This window comes from Gracilinanus agilis, chromosome 2, assembly GCF_016433145.1.
Source record: "Gracilinanus agilis isolate LMUSP501 chromosome 2, AgileGrace, whole genome shotgun sequence".
NCBI lineage: Eukaryota > Metazoa > Chordata > Mammalia > Didelphimorphia > Didelphidae > Gracilinanus > Gracilinanus agilis.
The window spans coordinates 546,553,942-546,581,497 of NC_058131.1; the positions used below are offsets into that span (position 1 = coordinate 546,553,942).

General features: G+C 35.0%; 1 protein-coding gene across 1 annotated transcript in view; it reads left to right on the top strand.

The window, feature by feature from the left end:
* The window catches only part of CEP152 (centrosomal protein 152), a 79,750-nt gene that overhangs the window by 24,737 nt on the left and 27,457 nt on the right, over positions 1-27,556 (top strand). The window contains exons 9-17 of the mRNA XM_044660054.1: positions 486-633; positions 2,465-2,556; positions 4,219-4,382; positions 12,890-13,094; positions 19,748-19,876; positions 20,499-20,608; positions 21,442-21,570; positions 21,719-21,854; positions 25,351-25,542. Of these exons, the coding sequence (XP_044515989.1) occupies positions 486-633; positions 2,465-2,556; positions 4,219-4,382; positions 12,890-13,094; positions 19,748-19,876; positions 20,499-20,608; positions 21,442-21,570; positions 21,719-21,854; positions 25,351-25,542 (1,305 nt within the window). The remainder of the gene's footprint in view (positions 1-485; positions 634-2,464; positions 2,557-4,218; positions 4,383-12,889; positions 13,095-19,747; positions 19,877-20,498; positions 20,609-21,441; positions 21,571-21,718; positions 21,855-25,350; positions 25,543-27,556) is intronic.

Here is a 27,556-nt window from a genome sequence, read left to right on the forward strand (position 1 = left end):
CCTTCTCTTCTTTGCTCTCTTTTCCTTTCACCAATATTCTTTCATGAAATCTCATGGGACTAAGATTGTAAGGAAAGAAGAGGCATAGAGATGATGAGTATGCCAGCATCTCATCTTGCTGAGCCTCTGTCCTATATGTTTATACTCCCTCAAAAACATTTTTACATCTTTGTCATTTATGTTAAATGCTTGTATTTTATTTCATTCTATTTTCTTTGTATATCCTTATGGTATTTGTGTTGCCTTAAATTGTAAACCCTAACTGTCCAAACACCCCAAAGTGCCAGGGTATGGTAGCTTCTTAAATTTTTTTTGATGATTATTTTGAAAGTAATTTTCACTTGTTTTCACAAATTTTTCTATCATAAGAGTATTGTAAGAAAGCAAGGTTTCTTGTATCCATTTTATTATTGAATTTTGATTTATATACTTTAATATTTAATTATTAAGGGGAAAGTGACTTTTGGAAAACCTTTTCCATTCAGAAAGACATTTGTTGTCGCCTACGAGATCATGTGAAACAAGTAGAAAGATCGCAAGAAGAAAACAAGATAGAAAAAACAGAAATAATCAACAGATTAACAAAGAGTCTGGAGGAAAGTCAAAAACAGTGTGCTAACTTGCTGGAAACAGGTAAACCACCTTAGTCTACGTCAAATAAAATAAAAAGTGTAGATGGTAGCTATAATTGTTATCTACTTGATGCAAATTTAATATGAAAATATATATCTACACAAAAGATAAATGGTTATTTTATTTGAAAGGATTTAATAATTTTAACGTTTTACTAAAACTTCCTTGGTGGTCTAGAAACTAATTTTATAAAATTTCTTAATTAAATATGACTTTTCAGAAAGACATACATGTTATGTAAAGTCGAGTCTCTATTTTTATAAGTATTTAGATTAATACATTTACAGATTGGTAGAACCTGAAGGGACCTTAGAGATCATCTAATTCAGCCTTCTGATTTTGGGATCTCAGAAACAGGTCAAGAGAGATTTAGTGATGAAATGTTACAACCAGTGTACAAATCTTTGTCATTGGTAGAATGGAACTCCATTTTACCTGACTACTTTTCTTGAGCTCAAGATTCTATCATGCCATAATTTATATATCATTTCTGGGATGAAGGTGGGAAAGTGAATAGTATATGTGTAGTAAAAAGAAACAAACAAGAATTACTTTTTGTGGTGTGGGATAGTATTGTTTTACTTTTTAAAAATTTTTTCTCAACTTTTTGGGGAATATTGAATATTTTTATTTTTATTTTTATTATTATTATTATTTTAATTATGTTACTGTCCTTATATTTTCCATCCTTCTTTCAAGTAATTGGCTTTTCCCAATAATTTAACAGAGACAAGAAAGTCTAATTCTTCATGTCCCAAGTCATTTCTCAAGACCTAAAAAAGGGCCTTAGCAACTACATCAGTGGTTTCCAAACTTTTTTGGCCTCCTGCCCCCTTTCCAGAAAAAAATATTATACTTAGCCCCCTGGAAATTAATTTTTTTGAAAATTTTAATAGCAATTTAATAGGAAAGATAAATGCACCTGTGGCCATCACCCCACCCCTGGATCACTTCAGCACCCACCAGGGGGTGGTAGCGCCCACTTTGAGAATCACTGAACTACATCCTTCATTTTACAGATGAGGAAATGATCTGTTTCCAAACAACAAGCTTCTTAGAGGTAAAGTGATTTGTCCAAAGTTACATAGTAACAGCAGAGGTGACAATAGAACCTGCCTCTTAATTTTTAGCTAATGGTCTTTGAAGTTCATTATTATATTGTTGTAAGTCAGGCCTGCCTCACAGCAGTCCCCTGGTAGTTTAGGCCTGATACTGGAAATAGCATGACATACTAGTTATTCAGCAGTTAACAAAAAGGTTTAACAAGTAGATGCCACTTTGTTCAATGTTCATGACCCTTTCTCAACTCTATGGAGAAGTATAGCAGCTGCCCTGGACTATATAAAAATACAGCTGGTAAGGATGTTAGGATATGATGAATTGGGCAGCTGTGGGATATCTCAAGTTATCAAGTCAGTAGGGTCCTAATCCCATATGGACAGACTTCTCTTCTACCTTTAGGTAGGTGACCATTAAACCTTGTCAATATTTTGTCCCCTGAGCCAATCAGATGTTGAATATAATTTCAATACATGTAAAGAAAAACTAGCTTAACCTGTATGGGGCAGGGTCTTAGTAAAAACCAAACTAATTGCTTTGGTGGAGAGTACTCTATGGTGATGAAAATGCCACATGTTCCTGCCACAGCTGTCTTACAGGGTCATATTGTATTTATTTTAGTACATGGATGAAAAACTGATGGTGATATAGGTACTGGAACCTAACTATTTTGGTGGTACTGAATTGAAGTTCATTTGTAGATCATTGATAGGTGACTTGTATCTTTACATTTAGGGAATTTTAAGTATCCTCCAATGTTTTATTCCTATAGGATCAGTACAGGAAATGAATCAGTTAAAGCTCCAGCTTCAGCAAGCCCAGAGTGCACATACGCTGAGTGACAACATGAACAAGGCTTTACAAGTGAGTGTTGCCACTTAGGAAAAGTAGATGAATAAACTAGTAGTAAAGGGTGCTTATGGTAGACTCGGAGCTTCTGGGAGCCCAAGGATAGTGGGAAATGGAGGAGTAGCTCTGATGTCAGAATCACTTAGGTATATAATTTGGGTAGGGGCCCTATACCCCTTGTTCTGAGCAGGGAATATGGGAGTGAGGTGGAGGTAAAAGTGATATAACCAGTCTTCTCTTACAAGGAATTTACATTTTTTCTTAAATTCAGTATTGCCTTGGGATCCTAGGACAACTCTGGAATCAGTAGGCTGTTCCTCTGTGACGCCTTGCTGAGAAAATGGTTCCAATTCTCCCCATTCCAAAAGTGCCATTACTTGCCCTTCTCAATTATTTCCATAAACCAAACTGCCCAACTAATTGGGATCCACCCCTCTGGACTATATTATAGTTAACATCATCCCCTATAGCAATGATGGCAAATTTTAGAGATGGAGTGGCGGGCGCCCAGACTAAGTGCAATGCCCGCCCCCCCCCCCCAACATGTTGTGCCTCTCCCCCACACCCAGTACCTAGTGTGCCACCTGCCCCCACCCCCTTACCCTACACAGGGGAGGAAGTGCTCCCATTGGGCTGCTGGGTGGAGGGGCAGGTGAAGTGAGGAATGTCCTCAGTGAATGTAGGAGAGGCAGGGAGGGGAGTAGCCCCAGTGCTCTGTTCCCCTTCAGCTCTGCCACCTGTGAGCCACCCACCTTACCCTCTGTGCATTCCCATTGAGCTGCTGGGCAGAGAGGCAGGGGATGTGAAAAATGTCATCAGGCATAGTAGAGGTGGGGAGAGGAGCAGCTCTGCCCAAGTACCTCTGCCTTTCTAGCAAGGAACTCTGGGGGATATGGGGCAGGACATATGCCCACAGAGAGCACTACGTGCCTTCTTTGGCACCTGTACCACAGTACCTGTACCAGCACTGCTTTATAGATTGTACTAAAAAACTTCTGTCAGGTTGGGGTCTATATAGAAGTCTTTTCAGAGATTCTTTTGTCTTCAGAACTTTTCCCTATAGAAGTATCCCTTCACCTTAAATATACTATTTGAGCTCTCAACTTAATATTATCCTTTCAGAGAAGACTAGATGTTAGTCTATATAGTATGGAAGAATTATTCCTATTTAATTTTTCAGCACTAGTTGCTAATTATACCCGGAGAATGATGGATCATTCATGTAATTCAGGTGCATCTGATTGGCTGGCTTTAGTGCTATCATATCCAGGAAAGCTGCCCTTTGTGATCACATTGGTTGTAGCTGCCAGTGGATGTTGTCATTGTTGCTAACGGTAGCAGTCCTTGCTGGTTTGAAGTCAGACTGACTCTAGTCTGAATCCTCTCCTCAGGCCTGTTTTTCTATGGATAGTTTCACCAGAAATACAGGACTACTAGCAGCAAAGACAAGAGTTATTGGAGGAGCCTTTCTACCAGCTTTTAAGGTCGTGGTCCATGAGGGAGGACTATATGCTAATTATATACAAAGTATGTGAATTATATACCTCCCTTTTACTCAATCATGCTAACTCATTTAGGGGTATCAGTAAGAATAAGATGTATATACTATCAATCATTTGTGTCTTATGTGCCCCCCAAAATAAAATGAAATAATATTCTCTTATTTTTGTACTCTAGGAAGAATTATCAGAATTGAAAGATGAAATTACTCTCTATGAATCTGCTGCAAAACTGGGAGTATTTTCAAATAGCCCAGATGAAGAATTGAATTTAGACCTTGCTGAATCATATGTGGATTTGGGTATTAAAAAAACCAACTGGAAAAAATCAAATATTCTAAGGTATTTGAGATAATGCTTTGTTCTACTCTTTAAAAAACGTAAGCTTTTTTATACATGGTAATTAACTGAGGAATTATCCTAGGTAGTCTTCTATACAGAACAGTGTTCTATTTTTTTTCAATGTAACATAAAGGTTTAAAATCAGAGTTAACAGACTATTTTTGTATTATCCTGTTTATATTTTTAAAACCAGATTATGTGTTTTATCATTTTGGCAAATTACTGTCATGCAATAGAAATTTAAAGGTTAGATGGTTAATGTTTTCAACTTATTAGAAGTAAGTCCTAAAACTGTTTTTCTATATTATTTTAAACAACAAATATAAAGTAGTATTATCATTACAACTTACTTTCAAGATATAAGTTGAACGTAGGTCCCTTAATCTATTCCGTCAAATGTCAGAGGAAAAAACAATATAACCTTTTTTTCTTAGGGAACTTCTATGACCAGATCTTTGTCATGTAATCATATAGTGATTATACATGTGTCATTCTGCAAATGTCAGTAATAAGATCCTATTACTTATTTAGGCATTTATGTTATTGAGGAAAGAAGTATTTATTTGTTTGCCATTTAACATATTTATCTTATCTCCATGAAATTCGAAGCATTTTAAAAGTTTTTATCCTCTTTTTCACATAGTACATTTCATAGGGCTGAATATATATCAAATTTTCAACAGATACTTATTTTTAAAAAAAATTTTTTTTTTTTAATTTTAAACCCTTAACTTCTGTGTATTGACTTATAGGTGGAAGAGTGGTAAGGGTAGGCAATGGGGGTCAAGTGACTTGCCCAGGGTCACACAGCTGGGAAGTGTCTGAGGCCAGATTTGAACCTAGGACCTCCCGTCTCTAGGCCTGGCTCTCAATCCACCGAGCTACCCAGCTGCCCCTCAACAGATACTTATTGAACAATGGAGAAAGCAAAATTTTAGATCATTAGCATACATTCTGTGCTTTAAAAATTATATTCTTATCATTATTCAAATTTTTTGTTGCCTACCATGTATTTAGCATTGTGCACCTACACCGAGTATACCAAGTCCTGAAAGACTTTACCTTCTTCTTTGAAAGTAATACTTTTATAGGTTCACATTTTAAGAGCTATGAAATTTGATTCATTGGATTCATTAATTAAAGTCTCAAGAAATTCAAGTAATTAAAAGTCTCAAGTAATTCAATGTAAGATAAGATATTTTCATTGGATAATAATGCCCCATATCCCTAGAGGTCAAATTTCTAGAAACTTGAGCTATCAAACAACACAATTGCTAACTTGGAAGTAAGCAAAAAAGGAAATGTATTACTAAGATCTATTCCCTTTAATTTTTTGGGAGAGCTTTGAGGCCTCTCTTAGACTTTTAGTTGGTAACCTTTCCCACATAAATATGGAATTGATTAAAAAGAGAATGGAGAAAACACTGACAAAAAAACATAAAAGCTAAAACAACAGAGGTGAAACAAGTAGTCCCTTTTTACCTCAAGGAACCCTAAGGGAATTAACAAAGTATATACAATAGTAATTGATATCTATAATAACCTGAGTTATCAAATTAAGTTTAAGTTGTATTCGGTATACTCTAGCTAAAAACTTAAGTTTATCACACATTGGATTCTATCTAAAATGGTTAAATTTTTTTTTAAATATTTTAGTGGTTAAAGTATTTCACTTGCCTATATAATATAAATTCTCCTGAGTGATATACTGCCAGATAAATGAATGTTACTTTTTTTTTTTAAACCCTTATCTTCTGGAAGTGATTTGTGGAGGCTCGCATAGCTAGGAAGTTTCTGAGGTCATATCTGAACCCAAGACTTCCTCTCCAGAATTGACTTTCTATCCATTAAGCCACCTAGCTTGACCCATGCATTTCTCTTTATGAAAATCAAGTATGTGTTCCTGTGGGACCCTGGGCAAGTTATTTAACTTCTCAGTATATCCTATGCAAACTCTATAAGACTATTAGTTGTAGAGAAGATACAAACTTACTTTTTGAGTAGAGGGAATTTTCTCAGCCAGAATTTCTTTATATCAATATAATCAAATGTGACTTCAGTCCTTATCCGTTAGTATATATTCAGTTTAACATAATACAGAAACAAAGTACCAAATTTGTAGTCAGAGATCTGGGTTCAAATTCTTGTCCTGCATTAATTTGTATGACTTTGAGTAAGTCTGAGTCTTGAGTTCCTCATCTGTTAAATGGGAAAGTTGGGCTAAAATGATCACTACTTCCATTATCCTGTAACTAAGAATGTAATATGTGTAAGGCACTGTGACAGGCACACAAGATACCTGGGGGCTAGGGAATCAGGGAGAGCATTAACAAGTGCTTCAGGGAGGAAAGACTTTCATGATAGAGATGGCACTTCAGTTAAGTGTCGAAGAAAATTAAAGATTCTGAGACTCAAGAATAGAGAAAAGGTGAGTGCCTTATGGTCATGAGAAACTACTTGCTTATGAGGAAGTCTAAGAAACCAAGAGAAATCTAAGTTTGATTAGAGTACATGAGGAAGAGGGAGTGACATGAAATTAGGCTAGAAAGATAAGTTGGAACCAGATTGTGGAGGTTAGCCTTAAAGCAAGGCTGAGGAGTTTGTGTTATATTCTGGAGGAGTAGAGATCCTCTGAAGATTTTTGAGCCAAGAAATGACTTGGTTAGATTGGAAGATCATTTTGGCAGCTTGGGAGTTGAAAAGAATGGGGTAGATTTAGATAAGGGAGGAGGGACTGCATGTAGGGAAGCCAAATTAAGAGGAATACTAAGTAGTCCACAGAAGAGGTTACTTAGTAGTAACTGTGATAATTGTGTATGTGGGGAGAGAAAAGAGTTAAGGATGTCTCCAAGATTGCAGGTCTTGGGGATTGGAATGATAGTAGTACCTTCAACAGAAACAGGGAAGTTTTGAAGAGGGACTGATTGAATGAAGATCATCACTAAAGGAGAGGGATATAGAGAAGAAAATAGCACTTAGGGATAGTGGAGAGTACCTTGGGATACACCTCATTCTTGGTGAACAGAGCTGATGCTCCAACAAAGGAAACTGAGTGGTCAAGTAGGAGGAAATCCAAAAGAACACTGTTACAGAGGCCTAGCAAGAGTCATAGGAGCATAAACTTAGAATTGAAAGGAAACCTACAGGTCATCTAGCTGAATTCCCTCATTTTATAGATGTCTCAAGTCCCGAGTGGTAAAGTGATTTTTCCAAAGTAACATGACTGGCAGAGCCAGGATACAGAACCAACTCCTTTGACTTTAAATCAGCACACTTTCCACTACAACTAGAAGGTGATTAACAGCCCCAGAAGCTGCAAAAAAGATAAAAAAGGACTTAGAAAAGTCATTAATTAGATTTAACAGTTGGAATCATTGGTGACCTTTGAGAGAGGGATTTCATTGGAATCCTGCAGCTTGAAAGCCAAATAGGTGGTAGTAAATTAGGTGAGAGAGGAGCAGTAGCATATGTAGATGTCTCTGGGTGGTCACTAGTGAAAGAGGGAGTAGGGTCATCTTTTCCTTTGCCCTGGAGCAGAGGAGAATATTAGTGTAGGTGTTAAGAAACATGGGGGAGCAGCTAGTACAAAGGTATAGGTTGAGATAAGAGTTGAGGAGCAGCAAAAAGGCCAGTATTGCTGGCCAGGTATGTGGAGGGTGGGGATGAAAGTGTAATAAGACTGGAAGGGTCAGGTTATGAAAGGCATCATTAGGATTTTATCAGCAATTCATTTATTTTGTACATTTGCTTTTTTTTTTTTAACCCTTGCCTTCCGTCTCCAAGTCAGTACTGTATATTGGCTCCAAGGCAGAAGAGTGGTAAGGACTAGGCAATGGGGGTTAAGTGACTTGCCCAGGCTACAGCTGGGAAGTGTCTGAGGCCAGATTTGAACTTAGGACCCTCCTGTCTCTAGGCCTGGCTCTCAATCCACTGGGATACCCAGCTGCCCCCTGTACATTTGCTTTTAAAATTATTGTGGCATCTTTTTAAAAGTGTATTGCCCTTTCACTCCTTTGATTTTTTTTTTTTTGTTAATAAATTTAATGCTTGTGAACAGAATAGCTCTAAAGCAAAATTCTCTAGTTATTCTTTCATTTAGTTTCATTTAGTTCATTTCAGTGAACAGTCAAAACTTTAAACATCACATTTGTGTTTGTGATATCTCATATGGAAAAGCTGAAGACTATGCCACATATTTATCTTGTACTAAGTGTGGATATAATCATTAAATCCAAGTACTCATTTAAAAATGATTAAGAACTAAGAAATTAAGTTTATCGTATGGGTAAGAAAGAAAACGTTTCATCTTCCAAGGCTCACTTCACAGCAGGATTTCAGCAAATGATCTTATAACCCATTTTGTGGAATCCAGTTTTGAAAATGTTTGTTAAGCAAAACCAATTTCTTATTTGGTCTTATCCAAAAGTATATTTTCATTCTGTATCTTACAAAGTCTATTGCCTCTGATAGGAGATAGGATAGCATTCTTCATCATTTGTCCTCTGGATTCATGGTTAGTCATTGCACTGATCTGAATTCTTTAGTCTTTCAAAGTTGTTTACAATGTCATTATAAATAAATACTTATAACTTATTAAATTAAAAAAAATTTATAAATGAAAAAATATTTATCCTCCAAATAACTGGAGGGAGAAGAATGATAATGCTTCTGTCGATTTCATATGAATTCCTAAAATTGGTGATAATTTTATGTGATTAATCAATAATCTTCCCAGTTTTGAGAACTTTTATGCTTTGTTGAGTTGAACTGCTTTTAAATAAATAACCTTAATATGTAAGTGTCTGAAAATCTTCACTACCAACCATCACCTCTTTTAAGCTACTTCCTGGTAAATTTTGAGAGTTTAGCTACAATCTCCTTTTTTACATTAATGGAATTTGAGTAACTAAATCTACATGCAGTTTGCAGACAGCTTCCTCCCTCTTTTATTATAGTTGGCTGCTAAACTCAAATAATAAACATTTAACAAGTGGAATGCCTTTTCCCTTTGGTCCTCTCAGCATGCTTCATAAATGACTAGAGTTTATTTGGATTCAGGGGACCATCTTTCACATAGTGGGTTCAGTTTAAGCTTTTTGTAGGGCTTGGTCACCGTGTCTGGCTTTCCCCTTTTTTAGAAAAGTGGAGAAAATTACTTTAGCAAGCATTTTCTCTGATCTTAACTTGGCTTACTTTAGGAATCTGAGGATATGCTATTTTTTTGCGGTCAACGTTAGTTTTTTAAAAATTAGGTACATATACAAAATTTGTTAACTGAACAAAATGATGGTTCCAGTGAAAAACAATGATTTTTTTTCCAGAATTTCTGTGAAGGAATCTCAAGAACTAACTAGTCTCACATTCCCTACGAATGGTCACTAAACATTTACTTGAAGATATTCTCTACTAACAATAAACTTTTTGTTCTTTAAGCAGCCTATTCTACTTTCACTTAGCTTTAGTTATTAAGAATACCTAGTGCAGCACACCAGCACCCAGAAGGGGCTTAATAAATATATATTGGATTGAATTAAGAAATTTTGCTTTATTTCAACCTAAATCTTTCTCTTAGAAATTTTCATCCATTTCAGAGCACTTGAAGACAACTTTCATTCAATTTAGATTTAGTAGAACTCAGTTCCTTCAAAACCAGCTTCAAAGAAGCATGATTTCTAATTTCTTTTTTTTTTAATTATTTATTTAGAGTATTTTTCCATGGTTACATGATTCATGATTTTTCCCACACCTCTTCCCTCCCCGCTCCTAGAGCTGACAAACAATTGCACTGGGTTATATATGTATCATTGTTCAAAAACTATTTAAATATTATTCATATTTGCAATAGAGTGATCTTTTAATGCTACTACCCCAATCATATCCCCATCGAATCATGTGATCCACCATATGTTTTTCTTCTGAGTTTTTACTCTCATAGTTCTTTTTTTTATTTTATTTTATTTTTTTAAACCCTTAACTTCTGTGTATTGACTTATAGGTGGAAGAGTGGTAAGGGTGGGCAATGGGGGTTAAGTGACTTGCCCAGGGTCACACAGCTGGGAAGTGTCTGAGGTCAGATTTGAACCCAGGACCTCCCGTCTCTGGGCCTGACTCTCAATCCACTGAGCTACCCAGCTGCCCCTTACTCTCATAGTTCTTTTTCTGGATGTGGATAGCGTTCTTTCTCATAAGTTCCTCCAGATTGTCCTGGATCATTACATTGCTGCTAGTAGAAAAGTCCATTACATTTGATTGTACCACATTGTATCTGTCTCTGTGCATAATGTTCTCCTGGTTTTGTTTCTTTCACTCTGCATCAATTCCTGGAGGTCTTTCCAGTTCACATGGAATTCCTCCAGTTATTCCTTTCATCACAATAGTATTTCATCACCATCAGGTATCACAATTAGTTCAGCCATTCCCCAATCAATAGACCACCCCACCATTTTCCAATTTTTTGCCACCCCAGAGTATGGCTATAAATATTTTTGTACAAGTCTTTTTCCTTGTTATCTCTTTGGGGTACAAACCCAGGAATGGTATGGCTGGATCAAAGGAATAGGCTATGATTTCTAATTTCTTCATCCTGGTGTTCTTCCTTTGGATGGGTTCTAGCTTATTAATGCTTTTCCAAAATGCAGAACTCAGAACTGAACCCAGCATCCCACAGGTGATCTAAACTGCATAATACATAGTATTGCTCTAACTTAGAATGTTAAATAATAATTCCTTTATTATAATATCTTTTACTTAAGCAGGTGATGTGATTGTATAGAATATAATACTGTTAATAATGGCTTTTAAAAACTTGTAAATTAACCCAACTGTTTATTTTTCTAGCATTATTTAGTAATTTATTTAGCCATTCTAACATATTTAGTCATTTAGAATTGTCTGGAACTTGAGGCTAGTAAAAAGTTTTTTATTTCAAACTCTGCTAATTTTAGAATTTGTGATTATTCAGGAAGAAGAGTAACTTAAGTTTACCTTTGCATTATATATGGAGAAAGGATTTGCTGAATAGATAATTATAAAATTCTCTGCTTCAAAGTTTACATATCTGTAATAGAAGAAAATATATTTAGAAATGTTATATCTTCTTTGAAACAGAAAATCAGTAGGAATAGGTAAAAACTAACCTATTTTTAGCTATTCTATGTATTTATGGCATGCTAGAGCTAGAAGATATTTTAGAGACTAAATTTGTTCATTTTTATACAGCAGAAACTAGAGTAAATGTGACTAAAAGATAAAAAAAATACCTACCTTCTGTCTTAGAATTAATACAAAGTTTCATTTCCAAGGCAAATCCAAGGGCAATCAGTGAGATTTTAAATTTCCAAAAGCTTGCCTCAATGATATCATGTTTAAATTAGCTGTCCTCATATAGCAATATTTGTTTTGGTGAAATTTTGGAAATATATGTACTAAATTTCAGAATTAGTTGGGTAACAATAACCACAGTGATTTATATTCTACCTCCAAGTCAACTTTCTATACCTTCTTTTCTCTTTATTTTCTTGCTTTCTCTTTGCCCCTTTCTCCTTCCCCCAAATGGAAAGCCCATGTATAGATAGTAAACTCCTGTCATAAGACCTCCTCTAAGGAGAAGGGCTGGAAGTTTCAGCATTTCTGGGATCTTACAGTTTTAAAAGAAGATTGTAACAGGGAGTGAGAAGGGCCAACAAAAGGTTTGCCTTTCTGAGATATGATGCAAACCAACTTCTAGAATACTGAAATATGGACCAAAACAGAGGAAAGCCAGTTTTCTAAGCTCTAACAATAAAAGATATAAGGGAAATCAAGATTCAGAGGAAAACCAATAACCAGATATTTAGCAACAAAAATTATTTAAAGAAATTGCCTCCATTCCTGTATACACAGAGAACTAGGGTCCTTACCCAAGCTATATAGGAAAGTTCACTGTCTTTTATGCTTAGCTCTCAGATATCATTACATTTACATTGTCATAAGACCACTTTACAAGGTGTGTTGACACTGAGGTTTTATATGTTAATGATTTTTCATCTATATTGCTCTTTCTCAGTGTCTTAGACCACTATTCGTCTCCCACCCTGAGACTTGTATTTCATTGAATTGTATGAGTTGGATAGGATGAATCATATTCGCTTTTCTTCTCTATATGCATATATCTTTGAGAAGCAAAAAGTTTGTGTAATTACTTATAATTCTTACTTATAATTCATTAAAAAAACAAGATATTTAAAATTTAACATGAATTACTGACAGTGAAGACAGTAAGGTTCATTTTTAAGTGGAAAGCTAGAGGAGAAGCTATTCCCTAGCTTGCAAAGAACCTACTGTAGATTTCTCATCATAACATGTCCATGTACATATGCAATTAAAGCTGTCGTTAAAATGTTTAAATATAGAGATGTAGTAAATCTCAATACATGGTTAAAGTTGGGATTGGTAGTTCTTTTTAGATGGACTTAAAAAACAGTCATGATTTGCTGTACCTAATGGGTTAAAAATGATTTTTCCAATAGTACTATGCAGAAATCAGAACCAAATGAAGAGCTTCCCAAAGATGAAATCATCATGAGACTGAAATCTGAATTGCAACGTTTGCTGACTAGCAACACAGTGAAGCGTCGCCTGGTTTCTCAGTTACAAAATGATCTCAAAGATTGTCATAGAAGACTGGAAGATCTCAGTCAGCAGAAAAAGTGTCAAGAAAAATGTGAACTTGAGGTTCGTGTAAAAAGCATCTTTTTTGCTTAATTTTAAAAATTAGCTTTTGCGCATTTTGCATGATACAATCCACAATCTGAGTAATTTAGCTCTTTTGTGTAATATTTAGAAAAATAAGGCATAGGAGCAGCCAGGTAGCATAGTGGATATAGCCCCATCTCTGGAGTTAGGAAGGTCCTAAGTTCAAATTTGGCCCCATATTCTTCGTAGCCATGCAACTTTGGATAAATCACTTAACCCCGATTGCTTAGCCCATGCCACTCTTTTATTTTAGAAGTGATAATAAGATAAAAGGTAAGGGTTTAAAAACAAATAAAGCACAGATTGATTTTGCCACAAAGCATTTTCCCCATAAGTTGATATCATGATATTTTGATACAAAGGAATGTCTCCTGTTTTTCTTTGGCTACTAACAGCATAATTCCATATAAGTAAAATCCCATTACGTATAAATAGTTTTACTTGAAAACATTCTGCATAACAAAGCCCATTTTCATGTCCTAGATTTTTCATAGAATAGCTGTCTAAATGGTCTTCTGATACATCCTCTACAGGAAAAAATCCAAAAGTGAATTGTCTGAATGATTTCTCCTGTCCTTTGTTCAAATAACATTTCTTCTCAGTGAAGAAAGTTCCAGATTTATGTAGTGTTTTGCTCTTGGAGGGAAAGAGGGGGGACTAAGCTGAGATTTATCCAAACTCTATAGTTTATTTGACTTTCTATTGAATAACTTATTTCTAGTAGTAACTATTACTTTTACTTATTCTAAGTTCAAACAGCACTGTTACCTACATTTTTGTTTGATCCACACCCTTGTGAGAGTAGGTAACAAAAGAGTTGTCATCTCCATTTCATTTTAATTTTTAAGTATTTTATTGAGGTCTTTCATTTTACATCACAGTGTCACCTCTTCTCTCCTTCAATACTTTGACCTTAATGACAAAGAAAAACAATAATTAAGTAAAAAACATGCAATGTCAAGTCTATCTCTAATAGTGTATTAAATTTTCCATCCAAGTTGTTTCATAACTGCCATAAGGGAGTTGTGAGTAAGGTTGTATTTTTTTCATTTCTCCTTGGGAGTCTTTACTGGTTTTTTCATTGCTAAGAACTGTTTTTTGTTTTTTTTTTAATTAACAGACCAATAAACTGTTACCCAAACTGATCAAGAGAAGAAAATCAAATGATCAGAATTTAAGATGAGTGAGAATAAGTTCACAATACAGAATTAAAAAGAATGACCAGAATTATGTATCAGCAAAACTGAAAATTGAAAGAAAATCAGAATCTATAAAAATTTAAAATACTCATGCTAACGAAACAAGAAAATACAGGCTTTAAGTAACCTAATACTAGGGAAAGAAATTGAAACAAAATATTAATGAATTGTCAGGGTAGATAGGAAGGGGCCTTTTTTTGTATCTGTAGTACATTTAGCAGAGCACATAAAATTACCAGGCACATAAATAATTGTATATTGACTGACTGAGTCAAGAATAATCAGATGAAATCCTCCTGGTATATAATTTTTGTCTATTTGAATGGCTACAAGCTTTTGTAGGAGCTTTCAGGGATGGGAAGAGTTTAAAACAATCTCTTCATGTTAAAGAGGCAGCTATGTGAAGTGATGGATAGAATTTTGCGTATGGAATTAGGAAAATCTGAGTTCAAATGTGGCTCCAGATAGGTGAGTGACAAGTCACTTTAAGCCTGTTTACCTCAGTTTCCTCCTCATCTATAAAATGAGCCTGAAGAAAGCCAAGGAAACCCCAAAATGGGTCACAAAGAGTCAGATGAAACTGAAAAACACTACCACTTAGGAGGTTATATTATATAAGGAGAGGTATTTATGGGTTAAGAACTTCCTCTGCTTTTCAGCTCTTTTATATCTTTCCAAGATTTTTCCTTTTGACTTCTCATCATGAAAGATGAACAAAGGGACCACATTCAAGAGAAAATGTCTGTTCTTCAAACCTCATAACTAACATCGTTAAATGGAGCCTTAAAATATTAAGATGGCATGGTAGCTTTTTTTGTTTGCTTTTTCAAACAGTGATCCCAACTTTGAACACAATTCTAAGATTTGCCAGAAAATTTTGCTACAATGGAAAAAAAGGACAAAGTTTTTTCTAGATGGTCTGTATTTATTTATTTTTTTAACCCATACCCTTCCGTCTTGGAGTCAATACTGTGTGTATTGGCACCAAGGCAGAAGAGTGGTAAGGGTAGGCAATGAGTCAGGTCAAGTGACTTGCCCAGGGTCACACAGCTGGGAAGTGTCTGAGGCTGGATTTGAACCTAGGTCCTCCCGTTTCTAGGCCTGGCTCTCAGTCCACTGAGCTACCCAGCTACCCCCAGTCTGTATTTTTTTATAAACATGATCTGGACTAATTCAACCTTTAAAGCTTTTCTAAAATTTTACTAAGACCTAGTATTGCTTAAGGCAACAAACATTCCTTAATCATCTACATTATGTAAAAGCTCTATGTTAAGTGCTAAAGATACAAAAAGGAAAGATGAGTAGCCCTACCCACAAAGAGATTGATTATGTTTTAATGATGGCAGGGAGACAGATATGCAGATAAAATGAGGGAAAATGTGATGGGGGCAAAAAAGAGCACTTTCAAACAAGAGAGTCATTAAGACTTCATGGAGCCAATGTCACCTAATGTTCAAGCATAGTTTTGCTATTTTAAATTATAGAAATTTATAAGTATATCTTTCACAAAAGAGAACTTTGCAGAGAATGCCTAAACATATTACTTAGAATAGAGGAAGGGATCAAAGCAGCCAACAATCATGTTATAACCAACCATGTTCTTTGTCTTAGAGAAACGTCAAGATTTTGGTGATTTTTTCCAAAGAGATACTTTTTCAGTAGTGATCAAAGTCCAGTTCTAAATATAACATCGAATAATATTTTTTTTTTTTTGTGAAACAAATGATTGTATTATAGGAGAGTCTTGGTGATTTCTCAGATTAACATTTAAGGTCTTCAGTTATCTGGTTCCTGTTTTTCATTAACTCCTTTTCATTAAATAGGTGTGCCTGGTATTGTATTTGCCACCTTTGTGCCTTCATATATGTCTGTAATCCCTTCATTACTGTCTCATAGAATCCCTTAGTGGATTCAGCAGAGCAGCTCAGGATACCTCAGGTTTTTCCTGATTCACTCCCGTTTTTGTTCTCTCCCTTTTGAAATTATTTTTTATTATTTTACATATATTTAATATCTTCCTATTTCTTCTATACATGTTATATTCTCTTCCCCATAGCCAAAATAGGATATTCCTTTAGAGTAGAGATTGTTTTATTATTTTTTTATATTCTGAGTAGTTGACAATAGTGCCTTGCACATATGATTAATGAATATTTGTTGAAATGAAATCTTGAAATGTTAATGGCATCTTTTCAATCTTATGTTGAGAAAGAAGTTCTCAGCAGTATTGTAGGATTTAAAATTTGGAAAGGACTTGGGAGACCATTTTTATCTAGTTCACTTTTCATATTAGGAAACTGAGAGATTCCAGATGGGTTAAATGACCTGTCCTTAGTTCTTATGTGGTCAAGTGTCATTCTACCTCTGTGATGGTGTGTAATTAGGATCTGCTCCCCAGAAACTCTTTCTCCTAGCATTCCTAGCATTCATGTTATGTGCTAATGTAGGGAAGATATACGTTTTGTGTAGCCCCGCCTTGTGCAGAAGTGGACTTGTTGGGCAGGCAGAAGAACTTACTCACAAGGGTTTACTTTTTGTTAGATAATTAGGTTTGAACTTCTATTTCTTTTAGTTTATTTTCTTTCTACTTCAAGTGATTAGTAATAAACGTTATGAATATAATTCTTGGAGTTACTGGATATTAATTTAAATCTTACAGTAGAAGAAATTTTTTAAAGAGTTAAAGCTTATTGTTACCAACTCTAGCATTATATCCCAGTGTTTAATGGTAGAATTTTAAAACTTAGAAATTCATTAAGACTTTTGTGGACGATCCTGTAATATATAGGTGAAGAAGAAAAGAGGATCCTTAAAGAGGATAAATAACTTACTTGCTTGGTGTCAAATAACTAATAAGTGATGGGGCTAAAATTCTGACATAAGTCTTCCAATTCCCTGCTATTCTTTCAACGAGATCATCCTTCCTTTCGTATACCATTCACCACATTGGCACTCATTCACAGTGAGGTTGATGTCTGGTCAGCAGAAGAACATTTACTGAAGTGTCTCCACACCATTATGACATCATTGCCACTTGCTATAGGATTAGATTTGAACTGCTTCCCCCTACTCTCTCCATACTCTCAATAGAGTATTTGGGGGCCTTTGGCTAGAGTTCTGAGGAGCTACCACAGGGGGGAGCTCATCACTACTAGCACATAGTCTGAGTATCTTCAGAAAAATGGGTTACAGAATAAGGGATAATCCACTGATTAGAAGAAAATAAACTCTTTATTCTATCATATTCATATGATTTTTTTCCCCTGAAAATAATGAATAAGAGCAGGAGCATGGTTTAATGCAGAAGTTCTAAACCCTTTTTGTGTCATAATCCCATTGGTAAGTCTGGTAAAACTTATGGATCCCTTATCAGAATAGTGTTTTTAAATGCATAAAATAAAATACATAAGATTACAAAGAAAATTAATTACATTGGAACATAGTAATCAAAATAGTTTTAAAAACCCAGTTAACAGACCCCATTCTTTGATTTAGTGGAAGATAATACTACCATTTATATAGTACCTACTATGTGCCAAGCATTGTTTTAAGCACTTAAAAAGATCTCATTTTATCCCGACAACCACCCTGAGAGGTTGGTGCTATTATTATTTCCATTTCACAGATGAGGAAACTTGAAGCAAGCAGCTTAAGTACCTTGCCCAGGGTTACACATCTAGTAAATACCTGAGGCTGGATTTGAACTCAGGTTTTCCTGACTTACAGGTCTAGCATTCTGTCCACTGTGTTATCTGATAGTGGCTAGAAATCAGAAAACCTGAGGTTTAGTCCTGACCTCATTTAGTAAGCATATGACCTTGGGGAAGTCAATTAATATTGATGAGCCTCAGTTTCCTTTTCTGTAAAATGATCATAATGAGGTACTACCCTACTTCATAATAACCATTAAGAGATATTTGTAAAGCTTTGTAGTTATATATGGACATACATATGTATATGTGTTTATATTTGTGTATAGTAGATGGCTCCTCCATAAATATAGCTCTTAACCTTTCCATGACATTTTAGACAATTTTAATCACTTGGGGTAAAAAAATAAAGAAAAAGGTACCTTGTGACTAACTTCTGGTAATGAACCTCTTTTCATTTAGATTAGTTTTCAGATGATGACTATCAGATTCATACTCATAGCTGTTCCAGCTTAGTAGACCTGCTATTGTACTGGACCATCCCCAGTATGAAGTATGAAGTATGTTTGAAGCTCTAATGTCTGAGCCGGAGCCAGATCCCGATGCTACTGTAGCTTTAGCTTATTTCAACACAGGGGAGACCAAGTTAGTTGTAAGCCTGTGTAATTTGGACATTACCAATTATTACTTATCAAAATTAAGCACCCTGCCAGAAACATAAATTTTTTTGTCTTATTTCATATAAGTAGGATGATGAGGACTATATACTTCCTTCTAGTTTCTATGATCTTCCTTTTTTTTAGTTGGAAAATGTGTGGTGTTTCTTATATCTCCCATTTTATTTACATTCTTACAAGCTACTCTTTTCATCTGTAAATCTCAGAACTACGTTAAAGGTTGTTTAATTAGATCTAGGAACTATATGCAAACCCTTTTAGCTTCTTTTGGAAAGCACTCTGTTTCCTGCATCTTAATGTATCTTATATTGCCCTTTGTCATATCTTTTGTAGCATTAGGTACAGTCAAAGCAGGCATATACTGGAACATAGTAAAATACTTTAAAAACAAAAAGCCCTCGCTTTCTGTCTTGTACATCAAATGTACAAACAGTTCTTAAGACAGAAGGGCAAAGGCTGGGCAAGCAGAGCTAAGTAACTTGCCTAGGGCTGCAGAGCTATGAAATGTCTGAGTCCAGATTTAAATGCAAGTTCTTTGGACTCCAGACCTGGCGTTCTGTCCACTGTGCTTCCTCACTGCCCCATAAAACACTTTTTAAACATTGTCTTAGTTTCTTCATAGCTATCTCTGCAGCAAATACATTTTGTGACCTTTATTGATCCTTATACCATTTATCATAGGCATCCACAAACAACGTATTAGTTGTTGCCATCTTGACTACTAACTGGAAATATTTAAAAATGATTTTTTTTTTTTTGGTAAAAGGTGAATTGTACAGGTAGCTCAGAAAAAGTAGAGGGTTATCCTTCCTTAGGTGAGTCTATAAAAATAGAATATGTGTATGTACCATGAGTTTCACCAACTGGTGAGGGCGATAGAACTTTAAAATTTATCTTCCCCTTTAAGAAAGAGCTAAAACTTACCTTTGTCTTTTCACTTCCAAATGTAGGTAGACAGATTATCCTCTTTAGGGGAAAAATAAGGATATGGGTAGGAAGTGAAAAAAATAGACATAAATTACATAGGAAAGGGGGGTGCTATAAGATAAGGGTGGGGTTAATTATATTTCTTAAAAGTCTTACATGTTATGATGATTTGTTTTTAGACTAAAACAATCAATGTGGAAAAATCACCTAATCGGTTATGGCATGATTCTTCTGTTTATGATAAAACAGTCAAAGAAGATATTCTGCGACTTAAAAATGAAATTCAAAGTTTACAACAGGAAAAAGAGGTAGTTTTAATCTTTTGTTATATTTTGTTAAAACTTCAAAAGTTTCATAAGAGAGAACTGAATTTGATGGTAGCAGTTAGGATCATGAGGAACTAAAACTATTATTCTAGTTATGTTCCCTTGCTATCTGCTATATGGGGATAATTAAGTTCAGTTCCAGCTTCCCATCTCTTTAGTGATTTAACCAAAGTATTCTAATTAAATACTTCAACTTAATTCTCAAATAAATGCAAGCTTTTAAATCACTACTCTTAACAAATTATCTGCATGCCTTAGAAATAAACTTAGTCTGTTCTGCAGCAGTTTCAGTTCAAAACAGCAAACATGTATTAAGTAATTACTGCATACAGAAATGTTATTCTCTTAGGCCTTGAATAATACACAGAGTTTGGAGAAAACATTGCCCTGCTTTCAGAGAATTTATAGTCATATAAGGAAATAATACCATGGATATAGATAGCCATAATACATTTTAACTAGCTAACTCATACATCTCATGAAATGGATTGGATTCTATAAATTCATGATGTACAAGATAAATGAAAGGTGAAGAATACAGAAAAAGAAGCAAAGTTAAAGAGTTAAATGCTCTTTCCCTAAGTGTTTTTGCCTTTGTATCCAGGATCTTAAAGCAACTGAAGAAAAACTGAAAAGTACAAACCAGGATTTATGCAGCCAAATGAGGCAAATGGTGCAAGATTTTGACCGTGATAAGCAAGAAACAGTGGATAGGTAAATGCATCATAGGGGCCTGAAAGCTGTTTCTAGGTTCAGACTGCTTAAAAGGCTGGGGGGGGGGGGGGTAAGTAGGTGACTCAGGAGAACCAGGCCTAGAGATGGGAGATTCTAAGTTCAAATTCCAGCTTAGACACTTTCTAGCTGTATGAACACTGGACAAGTCACTTAATCCCCATTGCCTAGCCCTTACCATTCTTATGCCTTAGAACTAATTCCAAGGTGGAAGGTAAGGTTTATTTTGTTTATTTGTTTTAATGGATACTTGAATGGATAGACCTCTATGAAACCCAACCTTAGCAACCTTTATATGCAAATGGACACTTTTACCTCACCCACCAGTTCTCCCTATGGCAGCAATAGGTTCTATTTGAGAGCCAATATTACTCTTCCTTCTTAGATTTGAGCAAGCAGAACTGCTCACTAAAGCCTTGGTTCTTCCCTATCTTCAGTGGATGGGGGAGATAGAAGACTGGCCATTGAGATTTTGATGTGTGAGCAAGATAGGTTCCTGATGTTCCTAATTGGAAATTGCCATGTTTTCTGGTAGAAATAATTTTATTATTTCAATAATGCCCTATATCTGTATAGTGTTACAGTTAAGTTACACTACAGTTAAGTGGTAGAACCAGGACTGTGATACAGGTTCTCATTTCTAGTTGCTTTTTTTACTTCTTATCACTTTAATGAAAGCAAAATAGATCGAAACTTAATTATAAGTTATATCACAGGGAAAGGCTGTGAAGGAAGATAAAGTACTTTTTAAGGTTTAATAGGAATTTTTTTAGGGTCTTATACGTTAATGGTAGATAATTGCTTTCCATTGGTAGATGTGAGAGAACTTTTCAACAACACCATGAGGCAGTGAAGAACCAAATACGAGAGAGCCTGTTAGCAAAGCATACTTTAGAAAAGCAACAGCTCTTTGAAGTTTATGAATCAAACCGTTTGCAACTTAGGTAAGGAAACCAAATTTGCTATCTTTTCTTTATAGCTACACATCAAAGCTGCTATTGTTTTAATTAACAAATGAAGATAAAAATAAAGAAATATTATAATTGATTATGAATGAAACATTTTCTATCCTGTCTATTTGTATGTATTAAGAGCTGACTTAGATAAGGTGAATAAAGAGATGGCAGCAGTACAAGAATGCTACCTTGCAGTCTGCAAAGAAAAAGATAACCTCGAGACCACCATAAGGAAGGCTTTTGAGAAAGAGCAGCAGACTAAGGAAGAGATGGTATGGTACAAATTATTGCTGTGTTTTTGTCATAGTTCTCATTGCAATAACTCAGAGTATTTTTTTATTTACATCTTTAATATCCCCGCTTTCCCATGAGATGGAGAAAAGTGTATGTAGAACTCATTTTATTCCTTGCTGAACTTTAATCTGTCTTGGCAGGATGTTGGAAGCAAAGCATTAAATCCATTGAAATATCAATGAAAAATTGCGTGTACTGAAAATAGAATTATCCTTTATGTAAGTTTTTTCTTAGGAGAAAAAATTTAAAAAAAATAATGCTTGTTCTCAGATTTTTTCTGACCATATATTAGGTCAGGAGGCTTCATGGACCATTATTGTGTACCATTCAGTAGATCATCTAGAACTCCCACTTCTACTTACCATTGCACAAAAACCACTGTCAAGGCCCATAAAACACTCTCTACTCTGACCCTTGGGCTATTTTTTTTTCACTGTAGGAAGAAGAGAAAGTTAGGACCCCAGGTTCTCATTACTAGTTGTGATAAAGAATTATGAAAAGAAGTGATAGTAAAGTATTATTTGTGATCTCCATTTGAAAGTCTTTCTACAATGTGTTCTGCTATTCTTTCCCTTTCTATGTGAATAACTTGATTTAGCTTGGGCTAGAGCCTTGTATATACTAATATTGTTAATTCATCTTTTTTTTTTTTTTTTTTTTTTTTTTTTTTTTTTTTTTTTAATCTCAGCTGGTAGCAGCAGTGCAGGAGCTAAAATTCATCAGATGAAATGGAATCCCCTTTCCCTCTCTGCCCTGTAATAGCTGAGGATCTCTTTCAGACATCAGTCTAATGCTTCCTTGCATTTGTTAATTAACCTGCCGAGTTCACTTTGGGAACTCATGAAAGAATTAAGAATTTTGTGGAAGGTTTGAATAGATGTCTTCTGGGAGGGGGTGTTCTGATTCATGATATCCCATTAAAGCAAATCACTGGTATGGCAACTTACAAAGATTGTCTAATGAACAGGCTAGAGCTTTGGTTTATATTTTAGTTTTATTTTTTTTAAATTCTTTTAAAATAAAGATTATTATAGTGAAGAACATAATTGCATATAAACTATATTGTAAATAAATAACTTACAAAGTTACTTATTTTAATTGGTGTTAGCACTTTGAAAATTAGAATATCTTTAAGCCACTTAGAAAGTAGAGATTTAAGTTTTCAGATCTGTTTTGGAAGTTAAAAATGAGAAGATGGTCTCTAGTTTGCTTATTTTGGGGAGCATAACAGCTAGCAAATTTATAGTAGTGTTTTTTTTTTAAATTCATTCTTTTCTCAGGAATATTTGTTAGAAAGAAAGGACCATTTGATTGATTATAAAATTTGATCTTTTAATGGGTCAGTTGTTAATAAATAACTTAATAGGTTGTGTGTATATTTGTGTACACATGTCCACACACTTCTGCTCACATAAATAGGTCTTAGCTCTCTAAAAACTTAAAGTAAGTCTCCATTTAAATTAATTTCACTGGCTAGCTAAAGACATTATAGAGGTATTCTTGTTGCAGCTATACTTAGCTTTAAATAACATTTCTAGTCTGCCAGAGTTAGGGATTCAGTTCAGCAGAAATGCATTGAGTGCCTTTTAAGTGCAAAGGACTGTGGGCAACACGAAAATGAATAAAATAGTTTCTCTCTCAAAGGAACTTATAATGACCAACTATAATTCCAAAGGACTGACAATGAAGAATGCTAATCCCTGTCTTGAAATAAAGGTTGAACTAAATATGCATAATAGTACAAATATTTTTGAACATGGCCAGTATAGGGAATACTATTACTTGACAATGTAATATTTGTTTTAAAGAATTTTTTTCTTCTTCTAGGAAGTGGGAGGGAAAAAAAAGTGCTAATTGGGGGAAAAACTCTAAAAATTAATTTATAAAAAGTTTTAAAAATTACTTGGGGAGTATACAAATATTGTAACTATAAGGCTTCTGAATATAGTGAGTTGCATAAGAGATGCAAAGTTTAGGGGAAAGTTGGCATTGGAAGAAGATGGAGATTAGGGAAGTTTTCATAGAAAATGGCATTTGAGCTGGCGATTGAATATAGATAGCCTTCTGTTGTAGAAAAGGAAGAGGTAGGGCATTAGAGAAGGAGAGCCCAAATATATAAAGCAAACTCAAGGAAGAATTTGAAGAAAAACTCAAAAATACCATTAAAGTGACAGAGCAGTGATTAAAAAAAAAAAAGAAATTGATGTTAAACAGCAAATTGAAAATGAAGTAATTTTAGCCAAAACATAGTGGGAGAAGGAACAGAAAGGGGTATGGACTTTAATATATTTCTTCAGTTTGGGAAACTATGGTTACTCCACTTTTGCTAAAGGGTAGCATATATAATGGGAAGAAGGGGACCAAAGGCAGCAAGTATAATTTGGGGGAGAGCGTTGAGAGCCTTGAATGTTATGCACTTTGTTAGGTCTTTAGCCTTTATTCTTCTGCTATTAAGTCTTTTAACAAAGGAGTGATATGATTGGAATAGGGCTTGAAAATATTATTTTGGCAGTGGTACGTATGATATATTTGGTTTCGGCAAGGAGATAGTGTCCCACTCTTTACCAACTTCCATGATCCAGGATCATTTTATGTTGTGGTATTTCGTTGAGCTTTCTGGTGCCTGGGCGGATTTTTCTGGCACCTAGGTGAATTTTTCTGGCAGAAGTAAGGAAGGATGTTTAAGATATGGGATGAGGTGAGTGGAATTTAGGAATAATTGCTTATTGGTAGAATATTAGTAGTTTGTATAGAGGCATCTTGTTCAGAGCTCTTCTCTCTCCCTCCCCATCAGCAATACAAGCAAACTCCACTGGCATATACTTTCAGGAGATTAAGTTAAGTTACATAGAGCAGGGTTCAGAACAACTTTTAATTATAGATTTGACCATATTTAATTATTTTGTCTTCTTTTCATATTTCTTCTTTTTGCCACCTGTAACCATTTTTTAAGAAGAAAGTAAGTGTTTCTATAGTTTAATCCTCCTTTCTCAGGGATGCTTCCTTAGCAGTCTGCTTTTGAGCATTAATCAAAATAACCAATGGAAGGATCTCCTTGGATTTTTTTAAGTTTCTGGTTTTAGTTGAGTGTGGAAACAGGGAAAAAAAACTACTGAGGAGAGGGAGGGAAGAAAGAGGGGGTGTTGGTTATTTGAATAAATATGTTGTTTGAAGGAGATCAACAATACCAAGTACTCTGGCCATCCAAAATGATTTATTTTACAGAACTTTTTTTGACTAAGAGTCTTCACTGTTATAGTGCTGAATGTTTCTTTTTAAATGTAGCAGCCTAAAACATTGTCCTATAAATATTTGTAATGCCAACAGACTTCTACAATATTTGGGATAAGTGAGTTAGGATTTGTGCAAATTATGACCCTCTAATGCCATTGTGTTCTGAATACAGTTAGCTTAATAAGTTTAACATACACAGTAATAGTGTTGTGTTGAGTTATTTACTTGAATTTTGCTTAGCTCAAGAACAAGCTATTACAAGAAAAGGAGGAGGATCTAAACAAACTCAAGGTAGAACTTGAAGAAAAACTCAAAAGTACCATTACAGCGACAAAGAGCCAGTGGCTGAAAGAAAAAGAAACTGATGTTAAACAGCAAATTGAAAATGAAGTAATCTTAGCCAAAACACTGTGGGAGAAGGAACAGAAAGAGGTGTGGGCTTTAATATATTTCTTCAGTTGCTATGTTCAAAAATGTACTGTTGAATGATCTATTTAGACTAACCTTCTTGAAACAGACATGGGACTTTGTTTGCCAAGTGTATAAATATTCAAGTGCTTACTAAATTTAATTCTTAGAGCCATGCTAGCATAGTTGTGTGAGCTGAAAGAGAACCATGAGATAATCATTGTGTTGTTTAATCACCTTTGTCTTAATTTTGTCCTTTTTTCCTATCAAGAACTATTGGCCTAATTTTATAACAATGAAGTGCTTCTAGTAATTCTAGACTAACTTTCAAAATTCATACTTGGTATTGAATATTAAAGATGATAGGAAATAAATAGAATGACCAGGAAAACTCAAAAGAAGTAAATAGCTCAGTACAAGAATGAGGATATAGGATACTATGAATTCTAAGTTGTTACCTGGGAAGACAAGACTGACTATCCTGTCTAAAACACTTTCTTCAGCTTTTCATTCATTGAGCAAGTATTATTGAGCATTCACTGCTAAGGTGGGGAATGTGAATACAAGGAAGAACATTTCACAGTCTATATTTTTATACACCATAAAGTCTTAAGAGAAAATACAGATATGCCAATAACCAGGATAACTGTATAGTAATATTAGATATCATAAAAGAGGTAAAAAAAAGTTCTCTGAGCACAAGAGGGAGCTATTTTGGTCTGGGACTAAGCCTAGGGGAGGGAAATCACAAAAAGTCATTATAGAGATATCATTTGAATTGTGCCTTGAGGGAGGAGAAAGAACTGAATGGGTGAAGCTGGTGGGTTGGTGGGTTGGGAGTGAAGGAAGGATTGTTTTTAAGTTTAGGGAACAACTTTAGCTCAGCAGAGGCACTGAGGTAGAGTTTAATAAGGGAATAGCAAGTACTTCTATTTGAATGAAGTAATAAAGGGCATGAAGTGTGGGAGTGTAGTAGATAGGTTGGAGCCAAATGGTAGAGGAGCTTGAAAACTAGGTGTAGAAGTTTAGATTTTTTTGTTCTGTAGATCAGAGGTGTCACACATATAGCCCTGAACTCCCAAGGGCAGCTAGAACCAAATTAAAATATAATTGGAAAATAATTAACAAAAGAAATAAAAATGCACTAGCACATAGATAATGTTAATGTGTAATTTTCTAAGTCAATTTGTGTAGCCTGGAGGATTTTTACATATTTGATTTAGCAGCCAGCTTATATTTAAATTTGACACCACTGCTGCAGATAATGGAAAGCCACTGGAGGACTTATTTACTTACTGGATCCTTACTATAGTTCTGTTTAAAGGGTGAAGGCTAGCTAGAAGCATAGTACACCTACACCTACATTGGTATTCCTTGAGAGATACAAACACCTCCTTGTTCCATCTCTTCCCATTTTCTGTACCATCAACCTTCCTCCCTCCCCTCCTGATGCTGGCAATGGAAATTGCCATCATTAGTCATTTCTTTGGGGTAAGATATTAAAAGGACCCTGTTAAAATGTTACCTTTCTCCCCATTATCACTTTAGTTCCATTTAGTTTATGAGATTATTTAGATATCTGAAAAAAAGACAGTGTAGGGCACAGTACAGGCCTTGGTAGATAAGAGTCAGAAAAGCTTCTAACTGAGCAAAAACTAAGTGAAGTATTCAGGGCAGTGGTGAGAAAGAAGGGTTCTCATAGCCTAGGAAGCAAGCAACATGAAAGCAGCCAAGTAAATAAGGAGGGGAATGTATGAAGTTCAGAGATTGAAACAGACTAGGACCAGCTTTGCTTAGGATTGGCTTTAATGAGGTCATTACCACTGGACCATATTATTATAAGTGCAGCAGTTTTATAACAAGGCTCTTTTGTTTACTCTAATGAGTCCCCTTCGATGGGTTTAGTGAAGCACATCTACTTACTCAGTGGAATTCCACACTAACCAACAAATATGAAAAGAATCTTTTTGTAGCTTGTAGTAAACACATCATTCACAACAAAAGATTTCTCTTTCACATTCTATAGTGCAGTATCAGC